Below are 22,839 nucleotides of genomic sequence, written 5' to 3' on the forward strand. Positions count from 1 at the left end.
TGTATGTCAAAGCTGTAGCATGTTCTTTCCACTATGATTCAACCTTTAAATAAAAAGTATATACACACTTGAAATGGTATACGATGGAGACAACCCTCAACACATCTAGTGTCGGTGACATAGGGTTTTTTATTGAAACAATTGACAGGTGTGATGTGGTGGCGATATGAGAGTTATAGCAGCAAAGATTTGGATTCCCGATGAAGAACCACATTGTAAGGCTACAGACAGAGACAGGCCAACATGCACTGACCAGTGAGGAGAGGAGTGAGACATCTAGAATAGAAGCACTAAGGCCTGGGAAAACCATTGACAGCTGTGGGTAGGCTGTCATTGTAAATAATAATTTGTTCTTAACTGACTTGCCTAGTTAAAGGTTAAATAAATAACAAAAATGTAAGAAATGAAGGGTGCTCCTGTTGTGACACAACAAATAAAAACAAAACTGGCTGGTTCAGTCCCTCTCCCCTGCATTCCTTTCCATTATGGCAGAGAACCGCTGAATTGATGAGTAATGTCATACTGAACATGAAGTATTATAGATTAAGGCTATAATGGTTTTATTACTTGGGTGGGGTTATGTCTGGCAGTGTGTTTTCCTGCATTACTCCCTGCCTCTGTTGGTTCAGAGGATTGTATACTGAACAAAAATATAAACGCACCATGCAAAAATTTAAAAGATTTTACTGAGTTACAGTTCATATAAGGAAAGTCAATTGAAATAAATTTATTAGGCCCTAATCTATGGATTTCTGGGCAGGGGTGCAGCCTGGGAGGGCATAGGCCCACCCACTTGGGAGCCAGGCCCAGCCAATCAGAATTAGTTTTCCCCCACAAAAGGGCTTTATTACAAACAGAAATACTCCTCAGCTTTTTGTGCGAATGGAACATTTCTGGTATCTTTTATTTCATTCTCATGAAACATGGGACCAACACTTTACATGTTGAGTTTATATTTTTGTTCAGTGTAATATGCTAGGTTCTTCATGTTGAAATTGTGATATTCTGAATAGCGAGAAACAGTCTACTGTTGACATCATAGAAATAAATGTATAACATATCTCACACATAAAATATATTTAAATATCCATGCAGATTCCCTTATCTAAGCCTGCGGTTCTATTTAAGCCCTTATTATTGGTCACTTACATGCTTATTTGCATATGTATAAAAGCTAATAAAGTATTATCAGGAGAGATTAATATAGTGCACCAGTGCTCTCTGTCAGCTCAACAGGTGTATGAAAGCCTGTTCTACTCTCTTGATATATCTGTTTTTATTTTTAGAAAAAGCATCCTTCTCCCACTGGCAGTCAGAAGTAAGGAGGTTGGGAGGGCATAAAGGGTTCAACCATTGAAAGTCTCATGACTGGAGCTGCTCAGTGTGTGTGGTAGAGCCAGGCAGCAGGGTTAGGAGTTAAAGGTGAGGGTTCAGAGCTCCAGCTCAGCCATGGCACGCTCCAGGGGGTCGCTGGTCCAGTACTCATGGTCCCAGCCCAGGAACCAGCCGGTGAACGTGGGCGGCTCGAACCCTTGCTTGATCTTCACGATGGGGGTCCTGCGGTCACGGTTGGCAGGGTCTGACTCAATGTAACGCACAGCTAGGGGAGGAGGGGATTAAATGAGGGTTCTATAGAGGGCAGTTTTCCCAGTGGTAAACTTCTCAATCAAATGATTTTGGTCATGACATGAGTAATGCACTCAAGAGGCAGCATGCCATGTACATTCTCTATGGAAAACAGTCTAGATGATAATGGATGAATAATTAAATTCAGCAACAGTTTTGCATATTCACTTACCGGAGGCCATAGCCTCAGTCTTCTCCTCTTCATGGGCTTCATTCCCGATCCAGACAAACACCTAGAAGAGGATATTCAACCTACATTAGACTATGTACAGCAATTCAAATCAATTTCATTGGTCGTGTACATATATTTTGCAGATGTTATCATGGATGTAGCGAAATGCTTATGTTCCTAGCTCCAACAGTAATACCTAACAATACTGTGTCATACCGCGGACAAGCCACCAGGGGGAGACTCGTCGAGGCCTGGTGACAGAGAGTCTACATCACGCAGCGGTGGCCCTCTCTGCTGGATGTGCCAGATCTCGACGGGTCCTCCGGCCAAGACTAATTGGGGCTGATTGAGGCTGGTGAGTAACCAAGGGGCTGATTGCTCACCAGCCATACGGGGCCCATTAAGCTACCAGGAGGGCAGCACACGGGAGGGTTGGAGGTAGTGAGAGGTTGCTACCGGATAGACATGCTCACGGTCTTCTAGAACCGAGGGGCTCGGTGTTCTACACCAGAGTAGACAGCATTCCCCAGAGCCCAGAAGGTGGTAACCTGGAAGAGGTCTCCTGGAGGAGACTGGCTTCTTTTCTTTTCCTTTATTGTTTTAAATACATCAGTTTCAAGGGTGTTTATCACATTTATCTCTGTGTCTGATCTGTGTAAAAGTCTTGATCAAACCCCTTGGTCTGCCACAAGTGGTGGAGAATGCAGGCAAGTCTGACAACGTGGTCAGACCAGGGTTGACGTTTACGCAGTATCAGCATGGACGAGTTGATTGCTCAGTTAGTTCGGGCCCAACAAGCACAACAGTACAGCCAGGAACGAACGCTGGAAGAACAGTGTCTACAGAAGCCTGCTTGAGGAAGTCAGGAAGCTGCGAGGAGAAACGCAGACCGAATTGCATCCCAATCAGTCAGTTTTTAACCTGTTAGGGCTAGGGGGCAGTATTGACACGGCCGGATAAAAAACGTACCCGATTTAATCTGGTTACTACTCCTGCCCAGTAACTAGAATATGCATATAATTATTGGCTTTGGATAGAAAATACCCTAAAGTTTCTAAAACTGTTTGAATGGTGTCTGTGAGTATAACAGAACTCATATGGCAGGCAAAAACCTGAGAAGATTCCTTACAGGAAGTGCCCTCTCTGACAAGTTCTTGTTCTTCTTGGCTCTGTTTATTGAAAACTGAGGATCTTTGCTGTAACGTGACACTTCCTACGGCTCCCATAGGCTCTCAGAACCCGGGAAAAAGCTGAATGATATCGAGGCAGCCCCTGGCTGAAAAACATTAGCGCGTTTGGATAGTGGCCGGTCAGAGTACTATGAGACTCAGGCTCGTGCACGAGGGGATCCCATGCTTTTATTTTCTCTCTCTTTGAACGTAAACACGCTTTCCCGGTCGGAATATTATCGCTTTTTTAGGAGAAAAATGGCATAAAAAAAATTATTTTAAACAGCGGTTGACATGCTTCGAAGTACGGTAATGGAATATTTAGACATTTTTTGTCACGAAATGCGTCGTGCGCGTGACCCTTATTTACACTTCGGATAGTGTCTTGAACGCACGAACAAAACGCCGCTATTTGGATATAACTATGGATTATTTTGAACCAAACCAACATTTGTTATTGAAGTAGAAGTCCTGGGAGTGCATTCTGACGAAGAACAGCAAAGGTAATACAATTTTTCTTATAGTAAATCTGACTTTGGTGAGTGCTAAACTTGGTGGGTGTCTAAATAGCTAGCCCTGTGATGCCGGGCTATCTACTCAGAATATTGCAAAATGTGCTTTCACCGAAAAGCTATTTTAAAATTAGACATAGCGAGTGCATAGAGGAGTTCTGTATCTATAATTATTAAAATAATTGTTATGTTTTTTGTGAACGTTTATCGTGAGTAATTTAGTAAATTCACCGGAAGTTTGCGGGGGGGTATGCTAGTTCTGAACGTCACATGCTAATGTAAAAAGCTGGTTTTTGATATAAATATGAACTTGATTGAACAAAACATGCATGTATTGTATAACATAATGTCCTAAGATTGTCATCTGATGAAGATCATCAAAGGTTAGTGCTGCATTTAGCTGTGGTTTGGGTTTATGTGACATTATATGCTAGCTTGAAAAATGGGTGTCTGATTATTTCTGGCTGGGTACTCTGCTGACATAATCTAATGTTTTGCTTTCGTTGTAAAGCCTTTTTGAAATCGGACATTGTGGTTAGATTAATGAGAGTCTTGTCTTTAAAATGGTGTAAAATAGTCATATGTTTGAGAAATTGAAGTAATAGCATTTCTAAGGTATTTGAATAACGCGCCACGGGATTCCACTGGCTGTTACGTAGGTGGGACGAAATCGTCCCACTGGCCCTAGAGAAGTTAATCAAGCTAACGGAGGATGACGACATCGAGACCTACCTCTGCACGTTTGAATGGACAGCACTTCAGGAAGGATGGCCCAAGGCAAAGTGGGTGAGTCTGCTGGCACTGATCCTGTCCGGAGACGCCCAAAAGGCATATTATTACCTCAACACCGAACAGGCGGCTAACTACGACTACGTCAAGAGGGAGGTACTCAGCCGCTATGGGTACAACCTCCCCATTATCAACAAAGTGGTCATGGATCACTTCTTACGGGCGCTATCTCATGACATGAAGAGGGCGCCAAGCCTATGCGCGCCCCAGATCTTGGAGGACCTCTTGGGAGCCGTGGAGACGTTACCAGAATACTGAGGCCCTGCTGAACAAGACGCAGGCTGAGTCTGGGAGCCGTCGGAGGGGACGGATGGATGACCCCATCAATGTACTCCCCAATCTGACAGTCAGCCGGGCTAAAGGACTGCAGACCCGCGGAGAGACAGCCGGGGGAGAGTCGACCTGCCGCCGATGACGCCAGGTGGATGAAGACCAAAGGAGGTGTTTTGAGTGTGGCTCCCGGGGACACCTCGCATGGAATTGCCTGGGTCAAGAATAGTTGATGCTATCAGCGGGCCCTCGAGACGAGCCTGGCCAGACAGTAAACTACAGTTGAAGTCGGAAGTTTACATACACCTTAGTCAAATACATTTAAACTCAGTTTTTCACAATTCTTGACATTTAATCCTAGTAAAAATTATCTTTCTTAGGTCACTTAGGTCTTAGATCACCAGTCAGGTTAGTAGGCTTCCTTGATCGCACTCACTTTTTCAGTTCTGCCGACAAATTTTCTATGGGATTGAGGTCAGGGCTTTGTGATGGCCACTCCAATACCTTGACTTTGTTGTCCTCAAACCCTCAGTCCAGCCTCTCTCAGCCTATTGCGGACAGTCTGAGCACTGATGGAGGGATTGTGCGTTCCTGGTGTAACTCGGACAGTTGTTGTTGCCATCCTGTACCTGTCCCGCAGGTGTGATGTTCGGATGTACCGATCCTGTGCAGGTGTTACACATGGTCTGCCACTGCGAGGACGATCAGCTGTCCATCCTGTCTCCCTGTAGCGCTGTCTTAGGCATCTCACAGTATGGACATCGCAATTTATTGCCCTGGCAACATCTGCTGTCCTCATGCCTCCTTGCAGCATGCCTAAGACACGTTCACAGGGACCCTGGGCATATAAGGCTGTAACGTAACAAAATGTCGAAAAAGAGAAGGGGTCTGAATACTTTCCGAATGCACTTGATCCAAGATGGCGTAGCAGTGCAGATGTGTTTGTCATTGTCCCGTGTAAATTTTGTTTTTTTCGTCTTTTTTTATATATATATATTTCAATATATTTCAATCTCTTTTTCCATTTTTAAATAAAATATACCTTCCGGCAACCCGCCTCACCCAATGTGATACGGATCTGCTGTTTTTAGACCTTATAGCTAGAACCTCCATCAGAAGCTAGCCATCAGATGTTGACCAGCTACTTAGCTACTAGCTATTTAGTCATTGTTAGCCACTGCTAGCGGCCTTTACCTTTAGCTCAGACACCAGCCACTTTTAGCCTGGATAATACCCGCCAGTCTGCACAGCGCGATATCAACCCTGAGCATACCAGAATGCTTTTTTCCACTACATCACCGATTCCTGCCGTAAGCTCTGGACTATTACTCCAGATCATCGCAGCTAGCTAGCAACTACTGAGTGGCCCAGCCCCGAAGCTAGCCTTGAGCCAGGCCCATCTCCCAGCCTGCTCAGTGGACCCTTTGATCACTCAGCTACCCAGCTGATGACTCCCGGACTCTTCACTAACACGACTAGAAGCCACTACATCACCGGATTCCTGCCGTAAGCTCTGGACCTTTGCATCGGATCATCGCAGCTACCTAGCTGCTACCAAGTGGCTATAGTGGCTAACGCCCTTGTCCCGAAGTTAGCACCAGTTAGCCTCGAGCCAGGTGCATCTCCCGGCTAGCAAACAAAATTACTCCAGCTACAATACCCCTTTTGCCAATTGGCCTGGACCCTTTGACGACACGAAGCCCCGCTGATCCATCATGACTGGTCTGCCGACGTAATTCCGTCCGTTGTGCCTTCAACTGGCCTTTGCAGGACGTCGGTGAAGACGCTTCTGCTAGCCCCGGCCTGCTATCTTTTTGAATGCTGTGTCTCCCGCTTGCTAGCGTAGTAACGACTACCTAACGGCTTCCCTGTTTCATCTATTGCTGTTCACTGGACCCTATGATCACCTGGCTACATAGATGATGCCTGCTGGACTGTTCATTAATCACAGTACTCCATTTTGTTTATTTTGTTTATCTGTCGGCCCCAGCCTCGAACTCAGGCCCTGTGTATAGTTAACTGACCCTCTCTGCCCATTCATCGCCATTTTACCTGTTGTTGTTTTCTTAGCTGATTAGCTGCTGTTGTCTTACCCATTGTTTTCTTAGCTAGCTCTCCCAATCAACACCTGTGATTGCTTTATAGCTCGCTTTATGTCTCTTTCTAATGTCAATATGCCTTGTATACTGTTGTTTAGAGTAGTTATCATTGTTTTATTTTACTGCGGAGCCCCTAGCCCCACTCAACATGCCTCAGATACCTCTTTTGTCCCACATCCCATACATGCGGTTACCTCACCAAGCATAACTAGTGTCTCCAGAGATGCAACCTCTCTCAACGTCACTCAATGCCTAGGTTTACCTCCACTGTACCCGCACCCTACCATACCCCTGTCTCTACATTATGCCCTGAATCTATTCTACCATGCCCAGAAATCTACTCTTTTTCTTCTCTGTCCCCAATGCACTAGACGACCAGTTTTGATAGCCTTTAGCCGTACCCTCATCCTACTCCTCCTCTGTTCCTCGGGTGATGTAGAGGTTGACCCAGGCCCTGTGTGTCCCCAGGCGCTCTCATTTGTTGACTTATGTAACCGTAAAAGTCTTGGTTTCATGCATGTTAACCTGTTAGGGCTAGGGGGCAGTATTGACACGGCTGGATAAAAAAACATACCCGATTTAATCTGGTTACCACTCCTACCCAGTAACTAGAATATGCATATACTTATTACATATGGATAGAAAACACCCTAAATTTTCTAAAACTGTTTGAATGGTGTCTGTGAGTATAACAGAACTCATTTGGCAGGCAAAACCCTGAGACATTTTCTGACAGGAAGTGGATACCTGATGTGTTGTATTACCTTTAAACCTATCCCATTGAAAAACACAGGGGCTGAGGAATATTTTGGCACTTCCTATTGCTTCCACTAGATGTCACCAGCCTTTACAAAGTGTTTTGAGTCTTCTGGAGGGAGATCTGACCGAACAAGAGCCATGGAACGATGATGGCCCATTAGACACCTGGCGCGCGAGTTCATGTTGGGTACCCTCGTTCCAATACGTTATAAAAGAGTATGCATTCGTCCACCTTGAATATTATTCATGTTCTGGTTAAAAAAGGCCCTAATGATTTATGCTATACAACGTTTGACATGTTTGAACGAATGTAAATATATTTTTTCCCCTCGTTCATGACGAGAAGTCCGGCTGGCTTAGATCATGTGCTAACAAGACGGAGATTTTTGGACATAAATGATGAGCTTTTTTGAACAAAACTACATTCGTTATGGACCTGTGATACCTGGAAGTGACATCTGATGAAGAGAATCAAAGGTAATGGATTATTTACATAGTATTTTAGATTTTAGATCTCCCCAACATGACGTCTAGTCTGTATCGCAACGCGTATTTTTCTGGGCACAGTGCTCAGATTATTGCAAAGTGTGATTTCCCAGTAAGGTTATTTTTAAATCTGGCAAGTTGATTGCGTTCAAGAGATGTAAATCTATAATTCTTTAAATGACAATATAATATTTTACCAATGTTTTCTAATTTTAATTATTTAATTTGTGACGCTGACTTGACTGCCGGTTATTGGAGGGAAACGATTTCCTCAACATCAATGCCATAGTAAAACGCTGTTTTTGGATATAAATATGAACTTGATAGAACTAAAAATGCATGCATTGTCTAACATAATGTCCTAGGAGTGTCATCTGATGGAGATTGTAAAAGGTTAGTGCATCATTTTAGCTGGTTTTATGGTTTTGGTGACCCTGTCTTTGAATTGACAAAACATTACACACAACTCTTGTAAATGTACTGTCCTAACATACTCTAAATGTATGCTTTCGCCGTAAAACCTTTTTGAAATCATAAAACGTGGTTAGATTAAGGAGATGTTTATCTTTCAAAGGGTGTAAAATAGTTGTATGTTTGAAAAATTTGAATTTTGACATTTATTTGGATTCAAATTTGCCGCTCTTGAAATGCACCTGCTGTTGATGGAGTGCACCACGGGTGGGACGCTAGCCCATAGAGGTTAACATCAGAAGCCTCCTTCCTAAGTTTATTTTACTCACTGCTTTAGCACACTCCACCAACCCTGATGTCCTTGCCGTGTCTGAATCCTGGCTTAGAAAGGCCACCAGAAATTCGGAGATTTCCATCCCCAACTACAACATTTTCCATCAAGATAGAACTGCCAAAGGGGGAGGAGTTAGCCTGCAGAGTTCTGTCATACTTTCCAGGTCTATGCCCAAACAGTTCGAGCTTCTAATTTTAAAAATGAATCTTTCCAGAAATAAGTCTCTCACTGTTGTCGCCTGTTATAGACCCCCCTCAGCTCCCAGCTGTGCCCTGGACACCATATGTGAATTGATTGCCCCCCATCTATCTTCAGAGTTCGTTCTGCTAGGTGACCTAAACTAGAATATGCTTAACACCCCGGCCATCCTACAATCTAAGCTAGATGCCCTCAATCTCACACAAATTATCAAGGAACCCACCAGGTACAACCCTAAATCCGTAAACATGGGCAGCCTCATAGATATTATTCAGACCAACCTGCCCTCCAAATACACCTCTGCTGTTTTCAATCAGGATCTCAGTGATCACTGCCTCATTCCCTGCATCTGTTATGGGTCCGCGGTCAAACGACCACCCCTCATCACTGTCAAACGCTCCCTAAAACAATTCCGCGAACAGGCCTTTCTAATTGACCTGGCCCGGGTATCCTGGAAGGATATTGACCTCATCCCGTCAGTAGAGGATGCCTGGTTGTTCTTTAAAAGTAATTTCCTCACCATCTTAAGTAAGCATGCCCCTTTTAATAAATGTAGAACTAAGAACAGATATAGCCCTTGGATCACTCCAGACCTGACTGCCCTCGACAAGCATAAAAACATCCTGTAGCGTACTGCACTAGAATCGAATAGACCCCGCGATATGCAACTTTTCAGGGAAGTCAGGAACCAATACACACAGTCAGTTAGGAAAGCAAAGGCTAGGTTTTTCAAACAGAAATATTTATCCTGCAGCTCTAACTCCAAAAAGTTCTGGGACACTGTAAAGTCCATGGAGAATAAGAGCACATCCTCCCAGCTGCCCACTGCACTGAGGCTAGGAAACACTGTCACCACCGATAAATCCACGATAATTGAGAATTTCAATAAGCATTTCTCTACGGCTGGCCATGCTTTCCTCCTGGCTACCCCAACCCCGGCCAACAGCTCCGCATCCCCCGCAGCTACTTGCCCAAGCCTCCCCAGCTCCTCCTTCACCCAAATCCCGATAGCAGATGTTCTGAAAGAGCTGCAAAACCTGGACCCGTACAAATCAGCTGGGCTAGACAATTTGGACCCTCTCTTTCTAAAATGAGCTGCCGCCATTGTTGCAACCCCTATAACTAGTCTGTTCAACCTCTCTTTCGTATCGTCCGAGATTCCTAAAGGGGGTGACACTCTAGACCCAAACTGTTACAGACCTATATCCATCCTGCCCTGCCTTTCCAAAGTCTTCGAAACCCAAAGTAACAAACAGATCACTGATCATTTCGAATCCCACCGTACCTTCTCCGCTGTGCAATCCGGTTTCCGAGCTGGTCACGGGTGCACCTCAGCCACGCTCAAGGTACTAAATGATATCATAACTGCCATCGATAAAAGATAGTACTGTGCAGCCGTCTTCATCGACCTGGCCAAGGCTTTCGACTCTTTTAATCCCCGTATTCTTATCGGCAGACTCAATAGCCTTGGTTTCTCAAATGACTGCCTCACCTGGTTTACCAACTACTTCTTAGCCTGTTAGGGCTAGGGGGCAGTATTGACACGGCTGGATAAAAAACATACCCAATTTAATCTGGTTACCACTCCTACCCAGTAACTAGAATATGCATATACTTATTACATATGGATAGAAAACACCTTAAAGTTTCTAAAACTGTTTGAATGGTGTCTGTGAGTATAACAGAACTCAAATGGCAGGTCAAAACCTGAGAGATTCCTTTACAGGAAGTGGCCTGTCTGACCATTTCTTGAACTTCTTTTCCATCTCTATCTTTTACTAAGGATCTCTGCTCTAACGTGACACTTCCCACGTCTTCCATAGGCTCTCAGAGCCCGGGAAAAAACAGAATGTCGTCATTCCAGCCCCAGGCTGAAACACATTATCGCCTTTCTCAAGTGGCCGATCAAGGGACTCTGGGCTTATGCGCATGACCCGACCGCCCCGCCTTTGTGATTTTTTTCCTCTGTTTGCCGAAAAGGAGATTCCCTGTCGGAATATTATCGCTTTTCTATGAGAAAAATGGCGTAAAAATTGATTTTAAACAGCGGTTGACATGCTTCGAAGTACGGTAATGGAATATTTAGAATTTTATTGTCACGAATTGCGCCATGCGCGCGACACTTCTTTACCATTTCGGATAGTGTCTGGAACGCATCGAACAAAACGCCGCTATTCGGATATAACGATGGATTATTTTGGACCAAACCAACATTTGTTATTGAAGTAGCAGTCCTGGGAGTGCATTCTGATGAAGACAACAAAAGGTAATCAAACTTTTATAATAGTAAATATGATTTTGGTGAGTGCTAAACTTGCCGGGTGTCTAAATAGCGAGCCCGTGATGCCTGGGCTATGTACTTAGAATATTGCAAAATGTGCTTTCACCAAAAAGCTATTTTAAAATCGGACATATCGAGTGCATAGAGGAGGTCTGTATCTATAATTCTTAAAATAATTGTTATGCTTTTTGTGAACGTTTATCGTGAGTAATTTAGTAAAATGTTAGCGAATTCCCCGGAAGTTTGCTAGTTCTGAACGTCACATGCTAATGTAAAAAGCTGTTTTTTTATATAAATATGAACTTGATTGAACAAAACATGCATGTATTGTATAACATAATGTCCTAGGGTTGTCATCTGATGAAGATCATCAAAGGTGAGTGCTGCATTTAGCTGTCTTCTGGGTTTTGGTGACATTATATGCTGGCTTGAAAAATGGGTGTCTGATTATTTCTGGCTTGGTACTCTGCTGACATAATCTAATGTTTTGCTTTCGTTGTAAAGCCTTTTTGAAATCGGACAGTGTGGTTAGATTAACGAGAGTCTTGTCTTTAAATAGCTGTAAAATAGTCATATGTTTGAGAAATTGAAGTAATAGGATTTTTAAGGTTTTGTAATTCGCGCCACGCCTATCATTGGATATTGGAGCAGGTGTTCCGCTAGCGGAACGTCTAGATGTAAGAGGTTTTAACAAACCTCCAAGCGAGCTTCAATGCCATACAACACTCCTTACGTGGCCTCCAACTGCTCTTAAATGCTAGTAAAACTAAATGCATGCTCTTCCACCGATCGCTGCCCGCCTGAATAGCATCACTACTCTGGACGGTTCTGACTTAGAATATGTGGACAACTACAGATACCTAGGTGTCTGGCTAGACTGTACTCTCCTTCCAGACTCATATTAAGCAGCTCCAATCCAAAATTAAATCTACAATTGGCTTCCTATTTCGCAACAAAGCCTCCTTCAACTCTCTAGAGACAGCAGGAGCGGCAGAGATACTCTCAATGATCGGCTATGAAAAGCCAACTGACATTTACTCTTGAGGTGCTGACTTGTTGCACCCTCGGCAACTACTGTGATTATTATTATTTGACCATGCTGGTCATTTATGAACATTTCAACATCTTGGCCATGTTCTGTTATAATCTCTACCCGGCACAGCCAGAAGAGGACTGGACACCCCTGATAGTCTGATTCCTCTCTAGGTTTCTTCCTAGGTTTTGGCCTTTCTGGGGAGTTTTTCCTAGCCACCGTGCTTCTACACCTGCATTACTTGCTGTTTGGGGTTTTAGCCTGGGTTTCTGTACAGCACTTTGAGATATCAGCTGATGTAAGAAGGGCTATATAAATAAATTTGATTTGCTGCCAAACATACCCTCGTAAAACTGACTATCCTACCGATCCTCAACTTCGGCGATGTCATTTACAAAATAGCCTCCAACACTCTCCTCAGCAAACTGGATTCAGTCTATCACAGTGCCATCCGTTTTGTCACCAAAGCCCCATATACCACCCACCACTGCGACCTGTATGTTCTCGTCGGCTGGCCCTCGCTACATATTCGTCGCCAGACCCACTGGCTCCAGGTCATCTATAAGTATTTGCTAGTTAAAGCTCCGCCTTATCTTAGCTCACTGGTTACCATAACACCCACCCGTAGCATGCGCTCCAGGTATATCTCATTGGTCATCCCCAAAGCCAACACCTCCTTTGGCTGCCTTTCCTTCCAGTTCTCTGCTGCCAATGACTGGAACGAATTGCAAAAAAATCGCTGAAGTTGGAGACTTATATCTCCCTCACTAACTTTAAGCATCAGCTATCTGAGCAGCTTACCGATCGCTGCAGCTGTACACAGCCCATCTGTAAATAGCCCATCCAACTACCTACCTCATCCCCATATTGTTTTTATCTACTTTATTTGCTCTTTTGCACACTAGTATTTCTACTTGCACATCATCATCTGCTCATCTATCACTCCAGTGTTAATTTGCTAAATTGTAATTACTTCGCTACTATGGCCTATTTATTGCCTTACCTCCTTACTCCATTTGCACACACTGTATATAGATTTTTCTATTGTTATTGACGGTACGTTTGTTTATCCCATGTGTAACTCTGTGTTGTTTTTTGTCACACTGCTTTGCTTTATCTTGGCCAGGTTGCAGTTGTAAATGAGAACTTGTTCTCAACTGGCCTACCTGGTTAAATAAAGGTGAAATAAAATAAAAACATGTATGTATATGATGATATGTATAGAAATGATGGACACTATATGAATAGAAAAGGTGTGTAGAGCAGTAATTATATAGGATGAACCTTGACTAGAATACAGTATATACACATGAAGTGGGTAAAATAGTATGAGAACATTATTAAAGTGACATTAAAATGAATCTGTTATCCACTGTGTTACTGTTAATACATCTCCACACTTAATCATATTCACATCTTAGAAAATACCACATGCTAATGTATCTACCTGATCCCATGTGTCCATGATCATGACATCATCGGTAGCCAGATCCTCTTGGGTCATCTCCCCAGGTACCTCCTCAATCTGGGTGGAGGAAACCAGGAGCATTAGAAAGACCAGGTTAACCACGAATGGCTGAAAGTAATAATATGGGACTCACAATGAAGTTTCCGGTCTTGTTGGAGCAGGCAAAGAGCCTGGGTGGATGGGCGTCCATCCTGTCCTTGCTTCTCAGTCTGGAGGAGGTGCGGTACGCTGCCTTCCCTCCCAGAGCCTCCCAGTAGTCATCTGCACAGAGACACACAGCAGGCAGTTGGTTAGGACATGCTACAGCCAGCCACAGAGCAAAGAAAAGCCTAAGTTCATTGCCACAATGTACAGTACATACCAGTCTCTCCACCCTCAGACAGTTCTGAGGAGGACACCCCCAGAATGTCACAGAGCTGCTTGGTGCCATTTTTCTCAGTGTCACTGGCCCCCTGGCCCACCCACATGAACGAGGCTGCTGGGGTCACCAGGAGGAAGGTGTCGTTGGAGTTCAGGTTGGAGGACACAGCATCAACCTAGAGGTGGGTGGATGAAACATGGTGTGTGGAAAATGACCACGAGTGTCATGTATTTAAATATAGTGCAGTTGAGTAGCTAATTTCAGAAAAACAGGGCACCCTCTCCATGTTACTCACCTCCACAGCTCTTGTGCATCCTGCAGAGTTGGAGCGCACCTGGAAGAGTCGTGTTTCTGCAGGAGCGGACTGACCCCCGTCTCTGGACGTACCTCCCTTGTATACCACCATGGGCTGCCCCCTGAACAGGCTCATGAGGTGAGCTGGCTCCTTGCCCTGGACTACCCTCACCTGGACCACAGAGCAAACTAGTTAACAAACATCTATACTGTTGTGATGTACAGTAGTTGGACACATTGTTAGTCATGGTGATTCATGCTGTATCATTTCACAAAAATAATTATCTGTGCAATAAGAAATTCTGAGACCAAATGCAGAGAAAATCAAGAAGCAGTGGATATTTGGAAGAATATAATTGTATTGAATTACATCTACTTGGAAATCTATAGACATATTTGTGATGCAGCCTTGCATTTGTCTACAATAATATCCCACAGGGTGGCAGCAGTGAGCTCTGAACAACAACAGCGTAGGAAAACTCTGACAGAGTTAAGTGTTCCATGGCGCTCCCTACCCTAATCTCCCAGCATGCTGTGCGCCTGTCTGTATGTCTAGCTGTCTGACAGCAGGGCGTCCTGTTTGCTGGATGCAGCCAGCTTGCCTCGTCATCCCCCAGCACAATGGGGGCCTTCTCTCCCCCTCCCAGGCCGATGGACTGTGTGGCTATCTCACTGTTCAGTCACTCGAGTGTGTTTATTCTCCTCTCAACACCATTCCTGAATGTTTGGGACCTGCGTGGGCCTGCACAAAGCCTAGTTTCAGATTTTTTCTCCCAAAATTGGAGACTGCTGGACGGAGGGTTAGAGAGATATTACGTGCATATTGAGTGAAATAAGGAGCCTCTGTACTGAAAAACATGGAACCTTGCCTCACAAGTTATGTTGTGCTGACTTATTTCCATGCATTAAATTAGTCTAAATGCTGTTTATTTTGCATGACTATGAATTATACTGTTACAAATGTATGGGAGATGACCTGTGTCATCAGCGTTTCGACTTCATGGACAGTTGCTTGGAACATAAACAGGTTTGTGATGGAAGTTTCCACCCTGGTGGGCTTCTACACAAACTTAGGATCACTATTAGTCGTGCATTAAAACACATCAATAACATAACTACGCAGTGCACGGCAAACATTTTCACACTGTATATAGACAGGAGGGTGAGACACTGACAGGCATAGACAGACACACACAGACAGACACACAGCAAGAGATGGTCGCAGACATCCCCAAAGCATCAAACCTTATACAGAGCCAAGGCATGATCTAGTTAAATCATAAAGAACTGCAGCATACAAGATAACCTAGAATCACTGGTAACCTGAATCGCCTCTAGATAACCTATGCAATGGTCCTTGCTTGAGTAGAACTAAGTTCTTAAGGACAAGCAAGAGAGCTCTTTCCCCCCACTGCAGGCCAGAAAATAGGCTGGTCTGGGAACAGTAGTATGTGTCAGATTGATCGTGAGTGGCGCAGCGGTCTAAGGCACTGCATCGCAGTGCTAGAGGCATCACTTCAGACCTGGGTTCGATCGTGATCGCATAATTGGCCCAGCGTCGTTAGGATTAGGGGAGGGTTTGGCCAGGGTAGGCCATCATTGTAAATAAGAATTTGTTCCTCACTGACTTGCCTAGTTAAATAGATAATGCAACAGAATCAGTGAGAGCAAAGGGAACTCCCTCATAAACATGGCTTTGGAATGTCCTGTTTGATTTCTCTGTAAACACATTGAGCCATATCAGTTAAATACACAGATTCTAAGTCCCCCATGCCTGGGCTATGTACTGAGTCATGCAGCCCTGACAGGGGAGTACCTGGGTGGTAATAGGAGCCCCAGCAACCTGGAAAAAACAAAGAGTCAGGAAATGACAGGAAGCAATGAGCGGATGAGGAAGAGGAGGAAAAGGGAGAATGAGCGGACACACTGGTAAGGAAGGAGGTTACTGGGCTGAATACAGATGAGGCCAAGAGGAAAGTATAGAAAAAAGGAATATGTGATGGGAAAAGAAAGCCACTTCTTCCATACACAAACACCCACTCATTACCTGCACAGGCCCACCACCAAGCTCATCGTCCAACTGGGCACCCAAGATGGCTGAAGCACCAATTTCGTCCTGGGAAGAATCACTTCCCTGCCTGAGAAAGACTCCAGTTAGCATGCAAAATATATCTTATGATAGTTTCTACTGCTTATTTTCCATCATTTTAATTCTACTTTAATGTCTATCTTACCACATGTAGATAATGTGCCCTTGGCGTCCTCCATGGTGATAGTTGTAGAGGATGATGTAACTGTCTCCTCCATAGAACTGTCCGTGTGTGGAGGGGTCCACTTCCACCTTGTCTGATCCCTCAATACGCCAGATCTGTACACAAACATACACATGATGTGACCCCTAGTTGTGGCAGGCTACTGAAACAAAGCTGTATATGTAAATACAGCGTGTATCATGCATAATCATGTCCCTCTCATTTGATTGCTATCTGTTTTACTATTTAATATCCTTCCTGTTTTGACTGCATTGGGCTGAAACCCACACATGACTGCCTCACAGTACCTCACAGAATGCTATTACTGTATAATAGACCTACTGTGTAAAGTTGATAGTTACTAATAGCAATAATCATCCTGATAGTTACTCTAAGAAAGATTAATGGGAAGGCTTGCTGTCTACACATGCTCCAGCCCCTCTCGTCCGCTCACCTGCTTCTCTCCGTTGCCGCCGTCCACCATGCCGTGCTGGGCAGCCATGGCAGGGGAGTCGTGGAGCGTGGCGGCATCGAAGGACACCTTCTCTATCTTGGCGATGCTGTTGGAGACGTAGGCCACGCCCAGGCCCTCTGTCTGGTCCTTGTCACGCCAGTTCTTGAAGAACTGCTTGAAGAGCGGCGTCTCTCCCATCTCCGGCAAGATCTGCACCTGGGTGTGTTTGGGGTAGCCCATCTTCTTGATGAACTCATCTGCTGCTTTCATGGCTGCCTTACGCTCCTCCAGGTTGGCTTCTTTGCCTGGGTGAGAGTGCGTGGGAGAGGGAAGAGAAATACAAAAAAAATTGTTTAATTAATTAAACCACTTAGAAACTCTAAAGACTGAAAATCAACATCTACGTATAACTGTCAGCATGGTTGATAACAGAGTACCATTATCTTTTGAAAGAAGAACCCCCTTCCAGTTGCATCATATTATCTCTGTGGGAGTTCATCATGTGACACTGTTCAATGTCTCATTCTTTAAATGTGGTCTGTAACGCTACACTTTAAGTGTTACCAAATGGACATGAAAGCAACCATACCATGCCAAAACAAGTCTAGCTATTGTGCTTTAATTGACTTGCTGAATCAGCTGATGATAATATTTGATATTGGGTGACCCCAACAGACCTTTCCAGACGAAGATCTTGCCATCAGAGCCATGATCCAGGATGAAGCAGTCGCTGGACTCCAGTGCACTCTGGGAGAATGGGTTCTCTGCTGCCACCATGGACATGGCCATGTCTCCACTGCCATTGGACACCTGGGGGAGAGGAGGAGAGACAGAAGAAGAGTTGTAGAGGAGAGTTCAGCGACGTGTTTTTCTCTTGTTAGGCACAGGTGAATGTGAAAAGTCCTCATAATGCAACTAGACCAGTTGGATGTTCGTTTCAGTGGTTTGTTCACTGTTCTCCAACCTTGTACAGTTTGGCCATCTTCCTGTTTGAGGCATCTGCTTTGATGTCATCAGAGGATCCTTCAGGCAGGTCTGATTTATCTCCCAGAACCTGAAGACGCACAGAGAATATCCCTTTTAGATATACTTCAGAAAATAAAACAATAATTTTACCACAGCTGGAGTTCATTCAAACATCCATTAAACACCATAATAGACATCAACAAATCACAGACACAGAGAGAGATAAATAGAGTAGGAAGACCCTCCTGTTCTTTAGTTGTTTATGATCTCACCTCTATCATCTTGTCTCTCTCCGCCCCCTCGTCACACACGTACACGCGGGCTCGCCCACTGCGCTCGTTGTCACGGATACCCTTGGCAACCTGGGTGGCCTTCAGCTTCTCAAAGCGGTTGCTCTGGGAGCCACACCACTGGTAGATCTCCTGTGGGAGGAGGGATACACAACACAAAGACAGGAATAAACTAAGGAGCTTTTATTCATTTTATTTGATTATTCTTGTTTTGTTTTATACTCTTTGCTGTACGGTATTCTTGTTTTTTTCGAAAGGCGCATAAAATCCAATTTTTGTATTATTATTATTATGTGGTCAGCATCGACCAGGAATTAGTTTGCAAGAATTCTAAGGGTACTTGTACAATCTCTCTATTAAATGTTTATATTTTATTGTAAGCAAGATGTAAAACTTACATTGTGCATGCTTCTCCGTTTTATCATTTAAATGTGACACCAATGTTTGATGACGCCATGTCCTATATGAAACTTAAAAGTACACTGTCTCCCTCAGGCTGATGGTAACTCACGCTTCCTAGGTCCAGGATGAAGCAGTCTCCCTGGTTGAAGCTGTCCCAGCTGACAGGCACCTCCGTTGCCCTGACAACACGGCGACCTTTGATCTGCAGCACCCGCTGCATAACCACCTCGTTGGTGACCACATGTTTGAACCCAGATGCCACACCTCCTTTCTAAAACAGTGAAAAATGATATGGTACAGTTATTATGCAGGTAGCCTAGTGGTTAGAGCGTTGGGCCAGAAACCGGAAGGTTGCTGGATCGAATCCCTGACAAGGTAAAACTCTTTGGTTCTGCCCCTGAACAAGGCACTGTTCCCCGGGAAGGCCGTAATTGTAAATATGAATGTGTTCTTAACTGACTTGCCTAGTTAAATAAATAAAAAACATTTAATGGAGTCATTCACATTTCTAGGACACATTTCTTCCATTCAATTCCAATTTCTAGGAATTGTATGGAGGAATACTTTATACTTTATTCCCATTAAAAGGTTGATTACGTTGGTTACTCCAAAACCATTCAGGTATAGACTACTGCATAGTGCATAACAATAACCCTGCCTGAGGTATGAATGCAATATCATGTGTCATGGACAGGATTGTAGCAATAATGCCAAAAAAAATGATCTCAAATAATATCTCACCAAGTACTTCAGTCCAGCCTTGAAGTAACCCAGGAATACTTTGGACTCATGTCCCTGGACCTCGCGGTACTGGATGGGTTTACCCCCCAGATAGTCATCCATCTGGACTGTGAAGATGGCTGCAGCTCCACTCTCATCCTGGGTGCAGAAATCGCCTGGAGCAGAGAAACCACGGACGTTACACACTGAATTACAACGTTTTGCTCTCTGGTCTGTCAATGGAGGCCCAACCCCCAATGGCTGCTTAGTCTGCTAGATTTCACAGATGTCACAGATTACTATTTCACTAAAGCAAAACCCAATACATACCGGTACAATGAATGAACCTAGTTTGGGCATCACTCACTTAGTACATTTCCCATAACATTCTGCTAAGGTTCAATCTAACAGGCTACCTAAAAGTTGGCATGATCAATACAATAAAATGGGCCTGACTCAGCACTCTGCCGGTGTACATCAATCATAGAGATAGAATTACACTCAATATGGCCGCCAGGCCACCCATCACAGTACATTGACATCAAGAAAAATTCCCGTTCTAGTAATTATATTTCTATGACCTCAATCATATCCACCAGGCTTTGTAATGCAACCCATCCTGCTCCTGGTTCTGTCCTCACCCAGCCAGAAGTGCAGGTCATACTGCAGGTTCCCAGATCGCTGCTTGATGGTGTTGAGGACGAGGTAGGCGTCTCCCGTGTAGAAGCTTCCATATAGGTTCTCTGGCACGGCCACCAGGTCAAACTTCTCAATCCTCCACACCTGCAGGCCCGCCTGTTGGCCAGCCTTCTCAAACTCAGGATGGTACACCATGCTGCCTGCATGGAGAAATCACACACACTGGGTTAAATGGTATGGATGATATATACACTGCTCAAAAAAATAAAGGGAACACTTACACAACACAATGTAACTCCAAGTCAATCACACTTCTGTGAAATCAAACTGTCCACTTAGGAAGCAACACTGATTGACAATACATTTCACATGCTGTTGTGCAAATGGAATAGACAACAGGTGGAAATTATAGGCAATTAGCAAGACACCCCCAATAAAGGAGTGGTTCTGCAGGTGGTAACCACAGACCACTTCTCAGTTCCTATGCTTCCTGGCTGATGTTTTGGTCACTTTTGAATGCTGGCGGTGCTTTCACTCTAGTGGTAGCATGAGACGGAGTCTACAACCCACACAAGTGGCTCAGGTAGTGCAGCTCATCCAGGATGGCACATCAATGCGAGCTGTGGCAAGAAGGTTTGCTGTGTCTGTCAGCGTAGTGTCCAGAGCATGGAGGCGCTACCAGGAGACAGGCCAGTACATCAGGAGACGTGGAGGAGGCCGTAGGAGGGCAACAACCCAGCAGCAGGACCGCTACCTCAGCCTTTGTGCAAGGAGGAGCAGGAGGAGCACTGCCAGAGCCCTGCAAAATGACCTCCAGCAGGCCACAAATGTGCATGTGTCTGCTCAAACGGTCAGAAACAGACTCCATGAGGGTGGTATGAGGGCCCGACGTCCACAGGTGGGGGTTGTGCTTACAGCCCAACACTGTGCAGGACATTTGGCATTTGCCAGAGAACACCAAGATTGGCAAATTCGCCACTGGTGCCCTGTGCTCTTCACAGATGAAAGCAGGTTCACACTGAGCACGTGACAGACGTGACAGAGTCTGGAGACGCCGTGGAGAACGTTCTGCTGCCTGCAACATCCTCCAGCATGACCGGTTTGGCGGTGGGTCAGTCATGGTGTGGGGTGGCATTTCTTTGGGGGGGCCGCACAGCCCTCCATGTGCTCGCCAGAGGTAGCCTGACTGCCATTAGGTACCGAGATGAGATCCTCAGACCCCTTGTGAGACCATATGCTGGTGCGGTTGGCCCTGGGTTCCTCCTAATGCAAGACAATGCTAGACCTCATGTGGCTGGAGTGTGTCAGCAGTTCCTGCAAGAGGAAGGCATTGATGCTATGGACTGGCCCGCCCGTTCCCCAGACCTGAATCCAATTGAGCACATCTGGGACATCATGTCTCGCTCCATCCACCAACGCCATGTTGCACCACAGACTGTCCAGGAGTTGGCGGATGCTTTAGTCCAGGTCTGGGAGGAGATCCCTCAGGAGACCATCCGCCACCTCATCAGGAGCATGCCCAGGCGTTGTAGGGAGGTCATACAGGCACGTGGAGGCCACACACACTACTGAGCCTCATTTTGACTTGTTTTAAGGACATTACATCAAAGTTGGATCAGCCTGTAGTGTGGTTTTCCACTTTAATTTTGAGTGTGACTCCAAATCCAGACCTCCATGGGTTGATAAATTGGATTTCCATTGATTATTTCTGTGTGATTTTGTTGTCAGCACATTCAACTATGTAAAGAAAAAAGTATTTAATAAGATTATTTCATTCATTCAGATCTATGATGTGTTATTTTAGTGTTCCCTTTATTTTTTTGAGCAGTATAGAAGATTGTTGTTAACCAATTATAGTTAGGATAAGACAATTACTGCTAAGAGAAATGGGTTATTCTGTGAGGACTCTTTCAAAATCGATCTAGTGAAAAACAATAAAAGTCAATCTTTAGTATTTGTGGGTATAGTTTGCAGAGGGGAGCCACTCCCTTTACTCAGAGATGTTGCCATGGATATAAAGTTTCAAGTAGTGAGTTATTAATGTCCAGTTGGTGTAATGACTCATTGGCGCCCTGTGCTCTGGGTGTTTCCTTCTCTCTCTGAACAGGAAGTGCTGTGACTCAGTTTGGAACAGACAGCCCCAGCACTGGTGCCACCACAGGACGACATAGGAGGTTGGTGGCACCTTAATTGGGGAGGACGGGCTTGTGGTAATGGCTGGAGCGGAATAAGTGCATTGGTAGCAAATACATCAAACACATGCCATTCCATTTGCATCGTTCCAGACATTATTGTGAGCCATCCTCCCCTCAGCAGACTCCACTGCAGGATGAGTGTGTGTAGAGAAGAGAGGGGAGACTCCCCGGGAGAGACCAAAGATGAACTACAGCACAGTGCACACACACAGCCCAATGAGACAGGTCCACAAATATCACACTTCATTCATATCAGAAACCAAAAAGCCAAGAGGCGCTCTATTAAAAGCTTCAAGTGGGTGCCTACACTCAGTGAGATTACCACCTACTGCACTTTGGCATGTGGACATTTTTTCGATTTTGAAGACATTAGCAGCATATCCTGTTAATGTTTAACTGGCAGACAACTCCTTCCTCCTATCCTCTTTGCAGGTCACTATAATGACCATAGAAAAGTATTTCCAAGATGTCTGCCAGTTGTCTAGCTGCCAGGCAATCATGCCTCAGTTGGTTCCTGTACAGTAGCCCTGCCACACATTTCCACAGCACCCAGACCCGTAAGTTGTTGCCCAATGAGGCGAAAGTGTCAGACATCTATATTTTTGTTCAGCTTTCGTAAGCAGTGACTAATCAAGATAAGTGGTGACGTCATCCATTTT

At 44.7% G+C, this 22,839-nt stretch overlaps 1 protein-coding gene across 2 annotated transcripts in view; it reads right to left on the reverse strand.

The window, feature by feature from the left end:
• Positions 1-109: 109 nt before the first annotated feature.
• LOC106563231 (gelsolin) overlaps positions 110-22,839 on the reverse strand; it is a 28,038-nt gene continuing 5,308 nt past the window's right edge. Inside the window, exons 2-17 of one of the 2 annotated variants that reach the window (XM_014128618.2) lie at positions 19,988-20,185; positions 19,368-19,522; positions 18,736-18,897; positions 18,207-18,356; positions 17,933-18,022; positions 17,646-17,778; positions 16,969-17,273; positions 16,497-16,630; positions 16,310-16,400; positions 16,079-16,105; positions 14,264-14,434; positions 13,969-14,143; positions 13,741-13,868; positions 13,587-13,664; positions 1,799-1,859; positions 110-1,600 (exon numbers count right to left, since the gene is read on the reverse strand). In XM_014128618.2, the coding sequence (XP_013984093.2) occupies positions 1,431-1,600; positions 1,799-1,859; positions 13,587-13,664; positions 13,741-13,868; positions 13,969-14,143; positions 14,264-14,434; positions 16,079-16,105; positions 16,310-16,400; positions 16,497-16,630; positions 16,969-17,273; positions 17,646-17,778; positions 17,933-18,022; positions 18,207-18,356; positions 18,736-18,897; positions 19,368-19,522; positions 19,988-20,180 (2,223 nt within the window). In that variant the 5' untranslated portion in view covers positions 20,181-20,185 and the 3' untranslated portion in view covers positions 110-1,430. The remainder of the gene's footprint in view (positions 1,601-1,798; positions 1,860-13,586; positions 13,665-13,740; positions 13,869-13,968; positions 14,144-14,263; positions 14,435-16,078; positions 16,106-16,309; positions 16,401-16,496; positions 16,631-16,968; positions 17,274-17,645; positions 17,779-17,932; positions 18,023-18,206; positions 18,357-18,735; positions 18,898-19,367; positions 19,523-19,987; positions 20,186-22,839) is intronic. The other variant, XM_014128619.2, reaches the window with a different exon arrangement.

This window comes from Salmo salar, chromosome ssa11, assembly GCF_905237065.1.
Source record: "Salmo salar chromosome ssa11, Ssal_v3.1, whole genome shotgun sequence".
Lineage (NCBI taxonomy): Eukaryota > Metazoa > Chordata > Actinopteri > Salmoniformes > Salmonidae > Salmo > Salmo salar.